The sequence below is a fragment of the Acipenser ruthenus genome, chromosome 42 (genome assembly GCF_902713425.1).
Source record: "Acipenser ruthenus chromosome 42, fAciRut3.2 maternal haplotype, whole genome shotgun sequence".
In the NCBI taxonomy this organism is placed as follows: Eukaryota; Metazoa; Chordata; class Actinopteri; order Acipenseriformes; family Acipenseridae; genus Acipenser; species Acipenser ruthenus.
In genome coordinates this window covers 9435041-9453990 of record NC_081230.1, presented here as the reverse complement: position 1 = coordinate 9453990, position 18950 = coordinate 9435041, and the positions used below count along the sequence as shown (strand labels likewise).

Below are 18950 nucleotides of genomic sequence, written 5' to 3'. Positions count from 1 at the left end.
GATGAATGGAAAGACGTGACGGAGGAGAGGCCCATCGGGGGACGGGACGGGGACTCACTCTGAACTTGCAGCACTGTCTCCAGGGATCGTGTCCCGTTGGCGCTGGGTCTCCTCCGGAGCACGTCCTCGGAGAGCGGCTCCATCTGAAACAGACAGCCCCCGATCAGCACCAGCACACTACCCCCCCCTCCGATCAGCACCAGCACACTGCCCCCCCCCCTCCGATCAGCACCAAACCCTAACAAGCATGCACACCTCAATCCAGACCCACAACAAAAGAATATCAAAATGAGGAACATTGTTCCAAGAGACCTAAAAGAACTGACTATCTCCACAAGGCATAAGTGCAAAGGACTGAATACTGTTGAATTGCAGTGTGTGTGTGTGTGTGTGTGTGTGTGTGTGTTAATAATGTGGATTACCAAACTGAAGGAGCCACAAAGTCCTTTTCCCTCTGGAGCTGAGCTGCTGCATTAGAAGCCTGTGTTTTTAAAAGACCACCCCTCGGGCTGCAACAAGCAGGTTTCAAAATTTACTAACAAGACCGTCCTAAATCCAACGTCCCGCCCGGTCCCCTCACCTCGTTCCCGAGCAGCGCGCTCACGCAGGCCTCCGACGCGTCGCAGATCGCAGTCAGGTCGTGCCCCCCCTCCAGCGCCAGGACCAGCCGCCCCCCCGCCAGCCCCATGAGCTGCCGGGTCAGGAACCCGAAACCTGAGAGAACGAGAGAGAGAGAGGGGTCAGAATCGCACTGCTGACTCACGATCGCTCGCTGAACACGAGAGACACGGATTCAGAAGATCACACTGAGGAAACCCTGGCAGGTTCGCAATCGCACAGAGAACACTGGAGTTGCGGGTTTGCAATAAACACACACACACACAGAAGCTCAGCATCACGCTGACCAACACAGCATGCATCCGCTCTGCAGGGTCACAAGCAGCAGGGGGTCCGCCATGTACCCCAGTGATCGGACTCACATTTGGCCGACACCTTATACCCCCCGAGTGGAGGGGGGTGTCCGTCTGCAGCGTCAAACCCCGAGGAGACTAGCACCACGTCGGGGGAGAACTCCTGGGCAATGGGCATCACCACGGTCCTGCAAGACAAGCACAGGGGTCAGGAGGGGCTTTTAGAGACCCGAGGAGCCCTCTGGAACAGCCATCAAGGTCTGGAACCTGATCAGTTTACTGTTGCCATCGAGAAGGTATTCTAGCAAGGATGCAGTGAAGTACAGTACAGTTAAAACTCCGAGATCACTGGCCAACACAGTTAAAACGAAAGTTTGTTATTTATTTTTTTTAAATGTCTTCAGTGCTGCACTGTGTATTGCTTGCATTTAGATTGTTACCACCCATGCATAATCTAGATCTATGTTTTATTTGTGTTCCAGATCACTCTGAATCCTGATTTACCTCTCTGTCTGTCTCCCTACCCATACGTCACAATCTCAATTCAACGACTGCTGCTCAAGATCTAGCCAAAAACAGTTTTTACAATTAATAATAATAATAATAAAAGTCCAAGTTTGTCCTAACATCTTTTGGGGGGCCCCCCTCCCTCTGTGCTTGTATAGGTGTAATACACCATCAGAAGCTCTTGCGTTTGCCGTGCTGTTCTAGAGGGGGATGGCGTGCTTTTTATTATTTTTTTTCTTTCTTTCTTTTGCCTCCTGCCTGTGATTTACCACGCATTCAGTTTGATTCCCCCTCGGCTCAGTTCAAAGCGCCCGACTCACGTCTGGTTCCCATTTAAGGCTTGTCGTCTTCTCACGTCATTGTCAGTTCCATAGAGGCCCATCTGAAATCTATTAGGCTTAATTATCCTGCTCTGGATTCTCTGCAGCAACCCCCACCCCCCTCCTAGACCAATAAACCACCCCGCGCCAAGTGGAACATCTCAAGAACTGCCATAAAGCGGGCAGGGGGAGGTCCCATTTCACATCTTTTTCAGGGGGGGGGGCGGCTTGCAGCGAACGCTGTTATTGTTTACAGATGTAGCGGGTCCTTTTGTTTTTTTTTGTTTTTTTTTTTTTTGAGCTTGGCTTCGCTTCAATAGTCTGTCCCTTGGGTGGTAAATAGAGTCCATGCCAGCTCTGTGCCAATGTGTTCTCTATTGGGGAAGCAGCTGGTTGGATAATTCTACTTTTGGATGGCGTTAGGATTGGGGGGGGGCAAGAAATAAAAATAAAAAGGAACCCCTGGTACGTAAATACTTGAAAAAAAATTCCACTGGGATCCTGTCCTAATCCCAGTTGGTGTCCCAGCAGAACCATTAGCTGTCACGTCGTCCTTGGATTACATGCAGTTCCGCAGGCAGTGGGTTAGATCCGGTTCCACACTGCGCGGTCCCGATGGCACTGGCCTTGCCAGCCTCGTTTCATTGTGGCTGCCCTTGTGCTAGCATTGCCAGGATCATGCCATTGACACCGCCCGTCTGCATTGCCATTGAAGATCACTCGATCCAGCTTGGTTTGCCTCTATAGAACATTATGGACTGGGTCTTTGGTTCTGAACCCAGGCTCAGTTTTGGATCGGTCCAGTGCATCGCCAGACCCACAGCCGCACAGATTTTAAGGTTCTTCTGAAAGTTGCTGCCAGGACGCTGGCGTCCTTTTTAGGTCCGCAGCAAGAACGGTTTAGATTTGAAATGTAATCCATTAAACACGCTTCCCTTCAAGGTCAGGGACTGGCAGCGAGCCACCGACAACAAAGGCCCATTCTCATCCCATTTCTCTTACATACAGATTTAAAAATAGCTTTTAAATTGTTTGCCGTAGCTCTGCGACTCCTGCCAAGTATTAAACAATGAGAGCTATGGGTCTGGAGGATGTGGTAGAGGGTTTTTTTTTAATTTTATTTTTCCAAAACCACTTCTCAATGCTTCTCCTACGTGTGAATGAATGATCTTACCTGAACGCAGCCAGGTATTCTGCATCTCCCATGGGGGGGTCAAATCCGCCAGTCCATGCAACATTCACATTGAAACCTGTCCCGGGCCCCGTCCCAACCTGGAAGAGAAGAGCGAGAGACGGGTCAACACCCTTCCACAGGGACGCCATGGAGCCAGGCAAGCAGAACGCTCCACTTGCTGTTTCCTCACAGCCCCTTCCCAGCTGAGCAGGTCCCGGGAGGGAGCAGAGTGGCCACATGGCATCCACACTCTCGCGGGGCAGAAGCAGCAGGCGAGGGGCTGCCACCTGCATTCACCCAGCCCACATCAAACCAGCAGCCCCCTCTCCCGTCAGCCCAATGAGAAATCAATTTGGGGTTATTTAATACTGGGGTCCTAATAAAAGGCACCCACTAATCTGTGGGGGCGGCCAGTGCGTTACAGGAAACCTTGGCACGGCTTTGAAATCCACATGGGCAGGATGCTCGGGCAAACTCAAAACAGATGAGCGCCCCTCCACACTGCCAGATCTCTGCTTCCGCACTTTCTTTTTATCCTTTTGGTATGATGGCTTTTTTTAAAAAAAAATTTAAAGAAACAAAAGGAGACACACAATCAAAGTTGGAACCGGAGCGTTTGTGTGTGTGTGTGGTGTGTTTTAATCAGAGTCTTGTAACATCAATGCTGATTTATCATTCCTACAGCCCCATGCAGTGATACAGCAGCTCCCCAGCCCATGGAACTCCATTCAGAGAGTACGTGTGTGGACACAGGGATCCAGCCCGTTTCTGTGCAGTGCTGCGCCTGGGTTTGGGTTCCGTTTGCTACGTGGAGGGTCTCGCTCACCTCGCTCGGACCCCCGCTGCCTGGGAAGAAGTTCCCGTCGTCGTAGCGATGGAGGGAGATGTACAGAACGCTGGGGTCGCTGTAGAACACTTCCTGGGTTCCGTTGCCATGGTGAACATCCTGGAAAACGCACATGGGAGAGGATGGAGATCAGCAACACTACCTTTCCAAAGTGAAACCATTGGACACCTGAGAGTCCGACATACATACATACATACATACATACATACATACATACATACTCACTCACTACTCAGACAGTTGCATTGGATTGCTGCAGAATTCTCTGGTGGTTTTTGTGACGATTAAAAAGACTGAATACTGGAAGTGGGTTTGAGTAGGTCAGTGGTTAGAGTGCTGGGCAGCAGTGTGGAAGACGTGAGTGTATAGCTCTGTGGGTGGAGTGCTGGGCTGCGGTGTGTTCAGTAGGTTTGGTGTTGGATGCTGTGCATTGCCTCGGGGCTGCGGTGTGTTCAGTAGGTTTGGTGTTGGATGCTGTGCATTGCCTCGGGGCTGCGGTGTGTTCAGTAGGTTTGGTGTTGGATGCTGTGCATTGCCTCGGGGCTGCGGTGTGTTCAGTAGGTTTGGTATTGGATGCTGTGCATTGCCTCGGGGCTGCGGTGTGTTCAGTAGGTTTGGTCTTGGATGCTGTGCATTGCCTCGGGGCTGCAGTGTGTTCAGTAGGTTTGGTCTTGGATGCTGTGCATTGCCTCGGGGCTGCAGTGTGTACAGTAGGTTTGGTATTGGATGCTGTGGATTCTCAGGGCTGTAGTGTGTTCAGTAGGTTTGGTATTGGTAGTGTGTTCAGTAGCTGTCTGTGCTTCCTCACCCAGTCCACAATGAGAATCTTGCTGGCATTCAGTCTCTGCTGGAGCTGCCTGGCTGCGATGGCAACCGAATTGAAGAAGCAGAACCCCCTGTGAGATATGGGGGGGGGGGGGGAGAAGAAACAAGACAGTGGAGTCAGCAAAAAGAGAGACATAAATCATAGCTCTCCCAAACCCAGCCCCCCCCCCGCCTTCATTATCATCCCATAAATATCCATTTAAAGCAGAGTGATACTGACATCATTGCTAAACATGTGGCTCTCGTTGGAACTTGAAACGCACACATGCTCTGGATTAAAGATCTGGAGCGCAGGGGCAGGTGAGCCGAGGATCTGGTAGCAGCTCTCTCTCTCTCTCTCTCTCCCTCCCTCTCTATTCCCCTCCCTCTCTATCTCTTTCCCTCTCTGCCACATCTTGCACATCATTCTGATGGCTGCTGAGCAGGGCTAGCGTGCAGCGTACCCCCTTCTGTTGGGGTCTACCTACCTACATTAATAAACAGGTTAGAAACGTACATGCAGAACACCTCCTGGCATACCAGAAAAATAAAAATCATTTATAAGAATAAAGTAATACTAAAAAACTTGGTAAATTCCAATGACAAAGATTTTGTATTGCATCTATAAAAACAGTACTGAAATACTAAAACTAACGTTTCCTCAAATCTGCATCTCTCTCTCTCTCTCTCTCTCTCGTTTTAGTACAGACCCGAGACTCACATTGCATTTGAAGAGTCAGCGTGGTGGCCGGGGGGTCTCACGATCGCAAAACCGTTCTGGAGAGAGAAAAATGAGTCCTGGTTACTATACAGTGAAGTTCACTTTGTTTACAGGTCACCCTGATCACTTTTTCAGTTTTTAGCATTTAAACTGAGCGTATAGAAAAACCCAATTTTCAAACCCAAAAGTCTGGAAGCATGACAAGTGTGAGAAAATGCCTTTTCCTTTCTTGTCTTTCTCTGGCAGCTGTGCATGCGTGGGCTGTGCCAGGATGCTGCTTTCTCGTGGGAGTGGTGAGCGAGTGCCTGTGGCTGGGAGCTCCCAGCGACTGCCAGCCCGACTCGCTGGCGGACACAAGAGCCCAGGGCAGCCTGGGGAGCAGGCACTGCAGGTGTGTACAACTCCAAACGATCTCGCCCTTTATAAATCTACAACTATGGCCAAAGGTTTTGCAACACCTAGAATTAAGACCGAGACTTCATTTCAACTGTGTGAACATATTTAGATCTTTCATTTATCATGTAAAAGTCTACCGGAAGCCATAATAGTAGTACAGTATTTCATGTTTTGATTTAGAAATGGCACACTTTTCAATTTTTTTTTTTTTTTGAAGGGTCTATAGGGGGTAAAACAACTACGAAGTGGTATGAAATTCAGTAATGTTAACATAACATTATTCAGCAGGTTTAATTAGACTTGATGAAGCAAAATGAGTTCATTCTAATTTTGGCCAGAGCTGTATATCTGTGTCTTGAAGTCCTGGCTCACAGGGATCATGGTTTAATATCGGTTGCCTCTTTGATTAAATTTTACATGTGAAGTAGAGAGTGAAGTGGCCCCCTGATTGAGACAGGATCACTGTAATGCATGCTCTATCTAGCGCATGATTCCTGACCCATTGGACAGCATGTATGTAAAGAATATCGTATAGGGTGCTGTGCGATGCAGGAGGTCAGACGCCCACAATGTGCTCCTATCTTACCAGAGTGGAGCGTGGATCGGACATTTCCAGCCCGCTCTCTCGCAGCACTGAAGAACAACTGAGCACTTTTTAAAATATATGTTCGGCCATGGAGTTTGCACAAAACCTTTTTAAAAACGTTATGCCCCGTTACAGCGCTGTGAACACGGTTTATATTTTCTGCACCCTTAAGGATGGTTCATTCATCCAGGGTGGTCCGTCAGCCCCGTTGAGACTCACTCATGTCTTTGTGGCTTGCTTTTGAGCTCTCTTGAGATATTCCAGATACAAACAAGCCCAGTAAAGCTAAAACATACGCACAGTTTGAAATCTGTGAACGCACAACATCGTAGAAACCTGTTAAACCTTTCATTGCAAGATGAGATTTCCTGCCCCCACCCCCACCTCTTTTTCTTTTTTTAAAACTTATTTTCAATTAACGCATTTCAGTCCCAATCAATAATAACGAGAAAGCATCTTCAAATTGAACTGGATAACTTCTCTGAGCACTTTATGTAGGCTTTTTTTTCTTTGCTGATAATCGCTGGGGATTTTTATTTTTTTCTTCCTTTTTACTTGGTTCAAAGTATGCAATTTTATAATAAGGAAGATTATGAACAAACAAATATAATATATATATTTTTCAGGACAAAAGTATTGGAATCTTTTACATTAAGTCTGAAAATATAATAGAACTCATTAAATCTATCTACTGATTTGAAAACCGTTGCACAGTAATTAAGCTGCATTATAAAGTCAATAACCAGAGAGGCAATTATTTCCAACATCTGTTGAAGGTTTTTGGCAACACAGCAGATCAAGACAAAGGAGTTGGATTCACGTTTTGAGAAAAGCACTCCTTGCGAACTGAGCTGCAACAGAGGAAACTGCAACAGAATCAAAGAACTCTGGAATAGCAAAACCCGCAATCCGAATTTCTGAATCCTGTTCCCTTGAACGATGGTATTAAAGTATTATGCGCCAATACTTTTGTCTGCAAACTGCATTTATAATTTGTTAAAACAAGGAAACTGCATGACTTTTTTTTTTTTTTTTTTTAAATGAGGCATTTCTATATGATGCAAAGAAATTCCAGCTGGCTGTAGCCTCTCATGGATATGAGGCTCCACTCTGTATTCTCTCTCGCTCTCTCTCACCTTGAGCTCCCCCTTGGCCACTCTGAAGGCCAGTTCGGTCACACTCCCCGCTGCTAAGCGTGCAGCTGCTGACGTGTGCATCTCGTTCCAGATCGTGTCGTTGTCAACCTGCAGGGACACGAGGGCAGCCAATCAGGAAATCAGAAAACACAGCGACCAGCCAATCAGAAAACACAGCAGAGTCTTGGAGACGCAACAATTAACACGCCTGCCCGGGTCAACGCAACCTCAAATACAGTGAGTATTGCAGGAATAGAAAGTCTGCAGTAAATCTGGGATGCCTGGACTCTGTGTGTGTGTGTGTGACCTTCAGCAAAGCTAGTTGTACAGCTACAATTTGCATCGCCTAGAATTTTAGGATTGAGACCATTTTAACATATTTCATTGATCATCATGTAATCCTTGCAACTACAAAATTTATATTGCAAGGGTACCGGAGGCCGTAATAGTCCAGCATATTAGAATTCAATATGTTCACGTAATATTAAGCAGATTTCGTTTTGACCTTTTACGAAGCAAAATGAGTCAATTTTATGGGGTGATTGCAAAACTTTTGTCCGGAACTGAACACCCCAGTCGCCCCCAGATCCCCTTGAAGGATGCAGACCGATTTCCAGGGAGCCGCGTCTGAAAGGGCGCCGTGTTCCCGTGTGATTTTTTTGTCTTTTTTTTTTTTTTTGTCTGTTTCTTCTTGCGAAACCTCACATTGTTGGGGGTTTGGCAGCGCGGAGGAAATCTCTTTCATCGTTGTCATCGTCGGCATGCTGTTTCAATCAGCTCGCATCACCAGGAAAAGCAGAGGCAGGAAATCCACACAGATGAAGCTCTTATCAACACCGTACAGACGCACTGTCTGTCTTCTTTTTCTCTATCGATTTAAGACTTGAGCAAGACGTGTCGCATTCAGCCCCAAAATCAGCCTGCACCCCTCCTGTATCCTCGCAGCAATAGCATCAGAGTTCCTGAGGAGACCGCCACTCAAAGCACTGGGAAGGTCCATGCAATGCCAGCTGTTCAGTACCCTGCCCCCAAAGTACAACCAGAGCACCCCTTCCTTTTATAAAGTTACCCCATCTTCTCCTTTTTTGTTTTTCTGCTTTGATTTATCATGTCCTATTGTTGCATACTTCTCTGATTTCTTTACCCCTTGCTTATCCCTATACCCAACCTAGATTTATATATTTTTTTAGTATGCAGTAAATTGTGTGATGAAAATCAGTCTGGTTTGGGAAGTCAGAGCTGGGATTCATCGACACTGATCCTGCTCGCTGGAATATGAGGGGATGATAGCAGGAACAAAGAGAGAGAGAGGGAAGACTCACCCCAACCCCTCCACATGGCAACATCACAAACATCCGCTGAGACAAGATTCCTGGGGGGAAAAAAAAACAAGAAGCCAAATAAATACGTGTGTGTGTGTGTGTGTGTGTGTGTGTGTCTGCCTGGTATAATTACCACATCATCAATTCCATTTTGTTTTTCAGACTGGAGCAGGCACGGCACACTTGTTTCGCAGGAGACCCTGTCCCCAGTCTGAAGAGATGTACTGTTATCTACCTATTCTGGGTCTAGGAAGAACCAACTGGATAGAGAGACACCATCGCCAGCCCTGTATGCAGGACAGAGAAGACTGGACTGGGGTGAGCAGGGAAGTGTCTGTATAGCGATGTACCTGCTGTGCGTCTGGGCTGCTAGACTGGTTAGCTATATGCAGGGATGCAGGGACAGGGCAGCCCCGGTGACTTACCGGCCAGCTTGCGGTTGTCCAGTTTGAGGCGGTTGAGCGGGTTGGTGCCGTACAGGAGGACGTGGCGCTCAGAGTGCACGGACTGCAGCTCCTCCAGCGTGGCCTTCCTGCCCCGGATACTCTGAGAGGGGAAGGGGGAGAGGGGGTTACACGCGGCCGGCTGTCTTTATTCACTTCAGTGTTTAGTATCTCAGATAGAGGGAGAGGCGGTCAACGCTGAGCTGGACGCTGTGGAGATGAGCGCGTGTGCAGACCGGACCGGTCAACGCTGAGCCGGACGCTGTGGAGATGAGCGCGTGTGCGGTCCGGACCGGTCAACGCAGAGCCGGACGCTGTGGAGATGAGCGCGTGTGCGGTCCGGACCGGTCAACGCAGAGCCGGACGCTGTGGAGATGAGCGCGTGTGCGGTCCGGACCGGTCAACGCTGAGCCAGACGCTGTGGAGATGAGCGCGTGTGCGGTCCGGACCGGTCAACGCAGAGCCGGACGCTGTGGAGATGAGCGCGTGTGCGGTCTGGACCGGTCAACGCAGAGCCGGACGCTGTGGAGATGAGCGCGTGTGCGGTCTGGACCGGTCAACGCAGAGCTGGACGCTGGCGGTTAAAGTTTGGATCCTCGGATTCCGCTCCTGACACGGGAACAGAAGCTCTGGAATGGCCGGGATGGTGAGTATGGCTTTATTTTTTTTAATTTATTTTTTTGTGTGTTTGTGTTGTGAATGGTGACTGACTGTGTGAGAGCATGTTTGGTTGTGACTGCCTGCTGATTGGGTGAGAGTGTGCGTGACTGTTTGTTGATTGGGTGAGAGAGTGTGCGTGACTGTTTGTTGATTGGGTGAGAGAGTGTGCATGCTTGAACGGGATTGGTCGAGAGTGCTTGAACGGGATTGGTCGAGAGTGCTTGAACGGGATTGGTCGAGAGTGCTTGAACGGGATTGGTCGAGAGTGCTTGAACGGGATTGGTCGAGCGCTTGAACGGGATTGGTCGAGGGGAGGGTTTTGTGGATGGTAGTTATTTGATTGGTCGAGGGGGATGGTGTATGAAAATAGGGATTTTTGATTGGTCGATATAATTTACGGTAGTTCCCGATTGGTTGAGAGGGCGGGATTAAAAAATAGCAAGTTCTGATTGGTCAAGTGGGAGGGTGTAAAAATGGGTGGCTTTTGATTGGTTGAGAGCATGCAGGAAGTTGTTTGGGATTGGTGGAGAGAGTGGGCTGTGAGTGGTTGTTTCTGATTGGTGGAGAGGATGGACTGTGAATGGTGGCTTTGGATTGGCTGACAGGATAGGCTGTGAAAGGTGTCTTCTGATTGGAGGAAAGGGAAGGCTATGACTGGTGTCTTCTGATTGGGCAAGAGGCTAGGTTGTGGTGACTTCTGATTGGTTGAGAGGACATGTTCTGAAATGTGGCTTCTGATTGGTCAAGAGGATAGATGAATGGCAGCTTCTGATTGGTCTAGAGTGGTTGCTTCTGATTGGTGGAGAGGATGGACTGTGAATGGTGGCTTTGGATTGGCTGACAGGATAGACTATGAAGTGGCTTCTGATTGGAGGAAAGGCTAGGCTGTATGGTGACTTCTGATTGGTTGAGGACATGTTGTGAAATGTGGCTTCTGATTGGTCTAGAGGACTGGCTCTGAATGGTTGGGTCTGAATAGTTGCTCTGCTGCCCCCAACCATGCTACTCAGGTACTGCACTCTACAGCTCTCTCTCACTGCTGCCCCCTACCCATTCTATTCAGGTACTGCACTCCTCACAGCTCTCTCACTGCTGCCCCCTACCCATTCTATTCAGGTACTGCACTCCTCACAGCTCTCTCACTGCTGCCCCCTACCCATTCTATTCAGGTACTGCACTCCTCACAGCTCTCTCTCACTGCTGCCCCCTACCCATTCTATTCAGGTACTGCACTCCTCACAGCTCTCTCTCACTGCTGCCCCCTACCCATTCTATTCAGGTACTGCACTCGCAGCTCTCTCTCACTGCTGCCCCCTACCCATTCTATTCAGGTACTGCACTCCTCACAGCTCTCTCTCACTGCTGCCCCCTACCCATTCTATTCAGGTACTGCACTCCTCACAGCTCTCTCTCACTGCTGCCCCCTACCCATTCTATTCAGGTACTGCACTCGCAGCTCTCTCTCACTGCTGCCCCCTACCCATTCTATTCAGGTACTGCACCCCTCACAGCTCTCTCTCACTGCTGCCCCCTACCCATTCTATTCAGGTACTGCACTCCTCGCAGCTCTCTCTCACTGCTGCCCCCTACCCATTCTATTCAGGTACTGCACTCCTCACAGCTCTCTCACTGCTGCCTCCTACCCATTCTATTCAGGTACTGCACTCCTTGCAGCTCTCTCTCACTGCTGCCCCCTACCCATTCTATTCAGGTACTGCACTCCTCACAGCTCTCTCACTGCTGCCCCCTACCCATTCTATTCAGGTACTGCACCCCTCACAGCTCTCTCTCACTGCTGCCTCCTACCCATTCTATTCAGGTACTGCACTCCTCACAGCTCTCTCTCACTGCTGCCCCCTACCCATTCTATTCAGGTACTGCACTCCTCACAGCTCTCTCTCACTGCTGCCCCCTACCCATTCTATTCAGGTACTGCACTCCTCACAGCTCTCTCACTGCTGCCCCCTACCCATTCTATTCAGGTACTGCACTCCTCACAGCTCTCTCACTGCTGCCCCCTACCCATTCTATTCAGGTACTGCACTCCTCGCAGCTCTCTCTCACTGCTGCCCCCTACCCATTCTATTCAGGTACTGCACTCCTCGCAGCGCTCTCTCACTGCTGCCCCCTACCCATTCTATTCAGGTATTGCACTCCTCACAGCTCTCACTGCTGCCCCCTACCCATTCTATTCAGGTACTGCACTCCTCACAGCTCTCTCTCACTGCTGCCCCCTACCCATTCTATTCAGGTACTGCACTCCTCACAGCTCTCTCTCACTGCTGCCCCCTACCCATTCTATTCAGGTACTGCACTCCTCACAGCTCTCTCTCACTGCTGCCCCCTACCCATTCTATTCAGGTACTGCACTCCTCACAGCTCTCTCTCACTGCTGCCCCCTACCCATTCTATTCAGGTACTGCACTCCTCGCAGCGCTCTCTCACTGCTGCCCCCTACCCATTCTATTCAGGTACTGCACTCCTCACAGCTCTCTCACTGCTGCCCCCTACCCATTCTATTCAGGTACTGCACTCCTCACAGCTCTCTCTCACTGCTGCCCCCTACCCATTCTATTCAGGTACTGCACCCCTCACAGCTCTCTCTCACTGCTGCCCCCTACCCATTCTATTCAGGTACTGCACTCCTCACAGCTCTCTCTCACTGCTGCCCCCTACCCATTCTATCTCGCAGCTCTCTCTCTGCTGCCCCCTACCCATTCTATTCAGGTACTGCACTCCTCGCAGCGCTCTCTCACTGCTGCCCCCTACCCATTCTATTCAGGTACTGCACTCCTCACAGCTCTCTCTCACTGCTGCCCCCTACCCATTCTATTCAGGTACTGCACTCCTCACAGCTCTCTCACTGCTGCCCCCTACCCATTCTATTCAGGTACTGCACCCCTCACAGCTCTCTCTCACTGCTGCCCCCTACCCATTCTATTCAGGTACTGCACTCCTCGCAGCTCTCTCACTGCTGCCCCCTACCCATTCTATTCAGGTACTGCACTCCTTGCAGCTCTCTCTCACTGCTGCCCCCTACCCATTCTATTCAGGTACTGCACTCCTCACAGCTCTCTCACTGCTGCCCCCTACCCATTCTATTCAGGTACTGCACTCCTCACAGCTCTCTCTCACTGCTGCCCCCTACCCATTCTATTCAGGTACTGCACTCCTCGCAGCTCTCTCACTGCTGCCCCCTACCCATTCTATTCAGGTACTGCACTCCTCGCAGCTCTCTCTCACTGCTGCCCCCTACCCATTCTATTCAGGTACTGCACTCCTCGCAGCGCTCTCTCACTGCTGCCCCCTACCCATTCTATTCAGGTACTGCACTCCTCGCAGCTCTCTCACTGCTGCCCCCTACCCATTCTATTCAGGTACTGCACTCCTCACAGCTCTCTCACTGCTGCCCCCTACCCATTCTATTCAGGTACTGCACTCCTCACAGCTCTCTCTCACTGCTGCCCCCTACCCATTCTATTCAGGTACTGCACTCCTCGCAGCGCTCTCTGCTCTTGTTTCTCTCTTTTTTTTTTTTTTTTTTTTTTTTAGCAATTCTCTCATATTTTGTTTTTTGTATTCAGCCGATGAAGGGCTTGTAGTGTCAAACATCCTGATAATTGACTTGTAATCAATTCTACCTTTAAGTACCTCAAATATCCTTTTTCTTTCTTTTTTCTTATTGATCATTTTGGTACACAGCAGTTTTCCTTTCTCAAACTATATATATAATTATATAATATACACATATATATAATTACACACTGAATATATTATTACATTAGGGTTTAATTACTTAATCATCTTTTTTTATTTTATTTTTTTAATTTATTTTATGTATTTATTTAATATAAAACCCATTTATCCGCTGAAATATTCTATTTTGGGTTTAATTATTTATTTTTTTTCCCCTCTCTCTTTGTTAAAGGGCTGCTCTACTTCCACACTGCTTCTGCTGCAGGACCGCGCTGCTGAAGGGCTTTACCCTACTGGATCCGTTCCGTCCTGCGTTTAAAACGCGTCAATTAATTTAACAAGCGTGTGCATTCCCTATTGCACCCTGCACACAGAGTCTGTAACCGTATGCACAATGCCGAGGCGCCAAATTTTATTTATTAATTTTATTTTTGTAATCCTTTTCGATATGCTTTTTTTTTTTTTTCTTAAATGACGTCGACCAATTAGAATCACTTGAAGACACAATAATTCCTGCAGTTCCCTGAACAAAGCAGAAAAACGAATTGTGTGCATCGCCAAACAAAAATGACTTGTGATAAATCCGACAAAGATTACCGTCACTTCCAACTGTAGTGGAGGACGTAGAGAAACGAGGGTGTAACCTGAGAGACATCGGAGAAATTAGCGTGACGGAGCGACCAAGAGCAGACCATGAAAGGGATGGCATTACTGGCTCCACACACACACAGAGTAGAAGGTAATTATGGTCAAGTATTTTTGGCAGCTCGTTGCTGGCTAACCAACTTTTTTCTTTAGATCTATTTACTACAGGAGCGAGTGCTTGAAATAAAATATTTGGTCATGTGCTTTCTGATGCTAGGACAACTGAATGCAGTTGTGTAATATCATGAGTTTTTTATTATGTATTGTGTAACAACATTCTTGTAGAAATGCAATAATCTAACTTTTGACGTTCTAACCCCTCTCCTCTAACTTTTGAACAGCGTTTTATATAACATTCAATTTTTTTTGTGTGTGGTCAAAGTTATGTAAGAATTAGCAACAGAATTGTATTTATTTTTTATTCTAATACTGACACTAGATGTATTTACTACAAAGCCTCCACAGCACATCCACGCTCCTCAAGTATGATATTAACGCGCGACTTTTTCACATAAATGACGGAACAGCCACAGTGGGCACCAGCCTGACCAGTGCCACTGCTGCCCACACCGCTAACCCACAGTGCCCGTGATCGGGGTTCCGTACCTCGCACCGGGTCCTCAGCCCCCTCTCCTGCAGACGTGACCAGATGCTCTGGATTCTCCCAGCATGCTCTGGGTGCGTGCTGTTGTCTCCGCATGTGCACTGGTGCTTCAGCATCTGAGAGTCGTACACGAGGCCTGCAGACAGACAGACGGACACTGTGAGTACCTCACCTTTTTAACCCTAAACGTCATTTTTCCAATGTAATATTTATTTCTGTTTTCACTTTAAAGTGGACCATGTTTGGTATTTATATTATCTATTGTATTTGCGACAACACATGCAGAAATGGAACAGTTTATACGTTACAAAAATATATTTATCACCAACCCCCCCCCCCCCCCCCGGTCAGTGTGGAGGCTGGGCGCATGCAGGTGACCCCGCGCACCGCTAGCAAAGGTCTTAACCAGTGTGCGAGAGCCAGGCTCTGGTCATTTCTATAGCTTTTAACCTCATCTCTCCAACCAGGGGACAGAATCTGTAACAGCACTGCATCACACAACACCGGCCGTTCCCCTCTCCCCACCTTCACCTCAGCGATGGGCTGCAGTGTCCTGAGAGCCAGGTCACCCCTCCCCCCTCATGTGACGGGACGGAGGCTGAGGTAACGGGCCGTGTTGTGTGATTCGCTGCCATGGCTGACTCTGTCCTCCTGTAGGGAAGACGAGGTTAAAGCTCTAGAATCAGGAATGCAGACGAGCCCGGCTCGTTCGCAGAGTTCACTCCCAGCCTCCGCCTGGTTACACTGGGAGTGAACCAGCAGCCCCGCGCTCTGCGAGAGGGCGTCCCGGACGGCTCTGCGAGAGGGCCGGGCTCGTCCTGCATTCCCGGTTTATAGAGCTTTGAACCCCCTCTCATCTCAACGACAGGTGCCAGAATCCAGAACGGAATAAAGATGGATGGATGGAGGTGTGACTGGCAGGTCCACGTTAAATCAGACTTGAAATGCACAGCGCGGAGGTTTGGGGGTCCAGTGGTTAGAGAAAGGGGTTTGTTGCCAAGACATTCCCAGCTCAGCCACTGACTCCCTGTGTGCGACCCTGAGCAAGTCACTTCACCTCCTTGTGCTCCATCCTTCGGATGAGACTTAAAACAAAGAAGGTCTTGTTGGAAGTGACTCTGCAGCAGCAGTTGTGCTGCATAGCTCACCCCCTGGTCTCTGTAAGTCGCTTTGGATAAAAGTGCCTGCTAAATGACTCTCTTAATAATGTGTAACGGGCAGCTCACAGTAAATGCACACCGGGGTGGGGTTACCTGTAGTGAAGCGAGGCTTGGTGGGCGTGTCCTGTGCAGGAAGCGCGATGCTCTTGTCCGGAAGTGACACGGCGGCGGCAGCAGCGGGCGAGGACTGGGCGCGGGACAGCGGGCGGTGAGGGCTGAGCACCATGGGAACAGCCAGTGTCTCCATCTGAGCCGTGTGTCTGCGCAGAGCCTGCAGCTGCTTCTGCTGCTCCCAGAGATAGGACTGCTGTGAGAGGGAGGGGAGGGGAGGGGAGGGGAGGGAGAGCCTCAATACACAGCACCAGCTCCTGCAGATTTCACTGCTGTGAGGGGGGAGAATGACGGTGGCCCTGTAAACAGAATCCCCGCCACACAGATAGACTGCTGTACTGGAGATGGAGATGTGCTGCCCTCTAGTGGTTCTGCTCAGGTACTGCACCTACAGCTCTCTGCACTTAGTGTTTCTGGCCTTTGTGTTGAACGGATTACTACAGCTCTCTGCTGCCCTCTAGTGTTTCTGATCAGGTACTGCACCGACAGCTCTCTGCTGCCCTCTAGTGTTTCTGATCAGGTACTTGCCACTTCATAGTTTTGCACATAACAAACTGACATTTAAAAAAAAAAAATAATAATAAATTACATTTCTAAATCGTACATGAAATACTGTACTACTATTATAGCTTGCCGTAGACTTTTGCAATATTTGTTTTCTTTTGGTAACATGATGATTTATTAAAATATCAATTATATTCAGAGGCTTTTTTTATGTATTTTTTAATCCTAAAATTCTACGTGATGCAAAACTTTTTTGGCCACAGCTCTAGTGTTTCTGCTCAGGTACTGCACCTACAGCTCTCTGCTGCCCTCTAGTGTTTCTGCTCAGGTACTGCACCTACAGCTCTCTGCTGCCCTCTAGTGTTTCTGCTCAGGTACTGCACCTACAGCTCTCTGCTGCACTCCTGCTCTCTCTCTGGCTTGTTTAAACTCTGACTTCTTCTTCTTCAAGTTGTTTTGATCCTGCAGTATTGCACAGAAGACCAAGCCGCTGCTCTTACCTGGTGAAGGATGAGCTCCTCCTGCTGCTGTAGGTAGATCTGCTGCGGATCCCTCTCGCCCCTCTCCTCTCTGGCCTCGCCCCCTCCTGACTCCGCCTCCCGCAGTGACTCCGCCCTCGCTCTCGTGGGGGCGTCGCCCGGCCAGCACTCCTCCGAGTCCATGTCCTCCGAGGGGATCTGCCGCAGACGAGGCTTCTCGCTGGACTTGGACATGAGCTGCAGGGGGAGACGGGTCACACACAAGCCGGAGAAGAGATCTCACACACACACACTGACACCCAGCCTGGGACGGAGGGAGGCACAGGGGTCACACACAATACCAGAGAAATGGATTGAACACACACACAGATGGGTAGGGGTACCTTTCCCAGATGTGTCTGCTACTTCAACTCCAGGGGTAGGTGTTTGGAGGGGAGGTATAGGGGTTAGGATGCTAGGTGTCTGGGGGGAGTGGTAGGGGGTAGGGGGCTAGGTGTCTGGGGGGAGGAGGTACCTTTCCGAGGTGTGTCTGCTGCTTCAGCCTCTCCAGGAGCTGGCTGTGCTGGCCCTGTTGCAGGAGGTGCTGCTGTAGAGATCGGGGGGTCTGGGGTAGCGGCTCTGAGCGCGTGCGGCTCAGCGGCTTGTGGGGCCCCATCGGGGGGGCATACTGCAGCGGGACCGCCCCCAGCCCTGGAACTGAGGAGAGAGAGAGAGAGAGACCGGTCAATACTGAGAAGAACCTGCAGTGTCTGCTGGGCTACCACTGGAAATGACCCTGAACTGCCCAAGGTAAGCCCACGTGTGCGGATAGTCGCTCAGACACACAGACTTGTACTTTGGCTACATGCTGCTTTGTGCGAAAAATGCAGTTACTCCATTTGTTTCATATATATAAGCCCCCCCCTAATTAAAATACAGGACATGGGGGCTGATATGCTGATCAATGTTCCCATCCCAAACTGCCCTGCCAGATTTACGATGACCATATTGAAAGCACTGTGAATGGATTATTTAAACAGATCAGCGTGTGATTCCTGATGCAAACAGGAGGTGGCAGTGCTGTTCCACTTCCCAGTCTTGTTTCTCACATCTGGCTCCTATCAGTAGAGCCGGATGTTTTTCTGTTTTTGTCTCGTTCGATTCAGTCTCAGGCGAGCCCAACAGGACCAGCAGCAGGGAAGTGAGGAGGCACAGAGGGCTGAGAGACGCGGTGCTCCATGAATGAACGCTGGCTGTTTCTGCAACAGTGCTGTGAGTTTGCACTGGCGTTAGTGCTTAGTGAATCTGACCTGTGGTGCAAGCGGCAATTTGAGAGAGACAGCACTGTGTGTGTTTTGAAAGGAGTTTGTGTGTATTTGTGTCCGACAGCAGTGTTAATTTCTATGTGCTTGAGAGAGCAGTGTGATTGTGTGCGTCTCTTTCTGTGTCCCTCTCACCTGACAGCAGGGGCGTGTGCACCAGGCCGCTGGGCTCCAGGATGACCATGGGAGCCCCGTTCTCGTCCAGCCCCACGGGGAGGTACACATGCGGGGCAGCCCCGGCCAGGACCGGCCCGCTCAGGACAGAGAACCGGCCCGGCTTCAGAGAGCCCAGACCCGAGGGGTCAGAGTCGCCCTGCAAGAGAAACCACAAGGAGAGTGGAACCAGAACCAGGGGAGAGAGAGTGCACTGATGGAGGGAGAGGGGGTAGAGAGGGAGGAACAGGGAGGGGGGGGCTCACCTTGGTGTTGGCTGGCAGTCCCAAGGTGATGGTGGGCAGGGCGGAGGGGTTTGCCAGGGCAAACTGAGCCAGGCTGCCATCCTGGAACAAGATACGCTGAGAGAGAGAGAGAACCAGTTAACACTCTCTCCATCGACTCACCAAAGATCTCTCCAAACAGACCGTCCTGTTGATTTTATAAGAATAATGATGTATGCTAGACAA

The 18950-nt window shown here is 49.6% G+C and overlaps 1 protein-coding gene and 1 long non-coding RNA gene across 11 annotated transcripts in view; one reads left to right on the top strand and one right to left on the bottom strand.

The window, feature by feature from the left end:
- LOC117967074 (histone deacetylase 7-like) overlaps positions 1-18950 on the bottom strand; it is a 66990-nt gene that overhangs the window by 2340 nt on the left and 45700 nt on the right. For all 10 annotated transcript variants that reach the window (XM_059011762.1, XM_059011763.1, XM_059011765.1 and 7 more), the window contains 16 exons: positions 18747-18842; positions 18463-18640; positions 17541-17722; positions 17048-17263; positions 16026-16239; positions 14775-14908; positions 9150-9270; positions 8725-8774; positions 7403-7510; positions 5285-5340; positions 4568-4655; positions 3739-3858; positions 2913-3010; positions 981-1099; positions 581-714; positions 59-143 (listed from right to left, as the gene is read on the bottom strand). In XM_059011762.1, the coding sequence (XP_058867745.1) occupies positions 59-143; positions 581-714; positions 981-1099; positions 2913-3010; positions 3739-3858; positions 4568-4655; positions 5285-5340; positions 7403-7510; positions 8725-8774; positions 9150-9270; positions 14775-14908; positions 16026-16239; positions 17048-17263; positions 17541-17722; positions 18463-18640; positions 18747-18842 (1999 nt within the window). The remainder of the gene's footprint in view (positions 1-58; positions 144-580; positions 715-980; positions 1100-2912; positions 3011-3738; positions 3859-4567; positions 4656-5284; positions 5341-7402; positions 7511-8724; positions 8775-9149; positions 9271-14774; positions 14909-16025; positions 16240-17047; positions 17264-17540; positions 17723-18462; positions 18641-18746; positions 18843-18950) is intronic.
- LOC131709322 (uncharacterized) lies at positions 17720-18600 on the top strand. Its single transcript, XR_009311482.1, has 3 exons — positions 17720-17815; positions 18172-18277; positions 18470-18600. It is a non-coding gene; the product is annotated as an uncharacterized LOC131709322 (long non-coding RNA).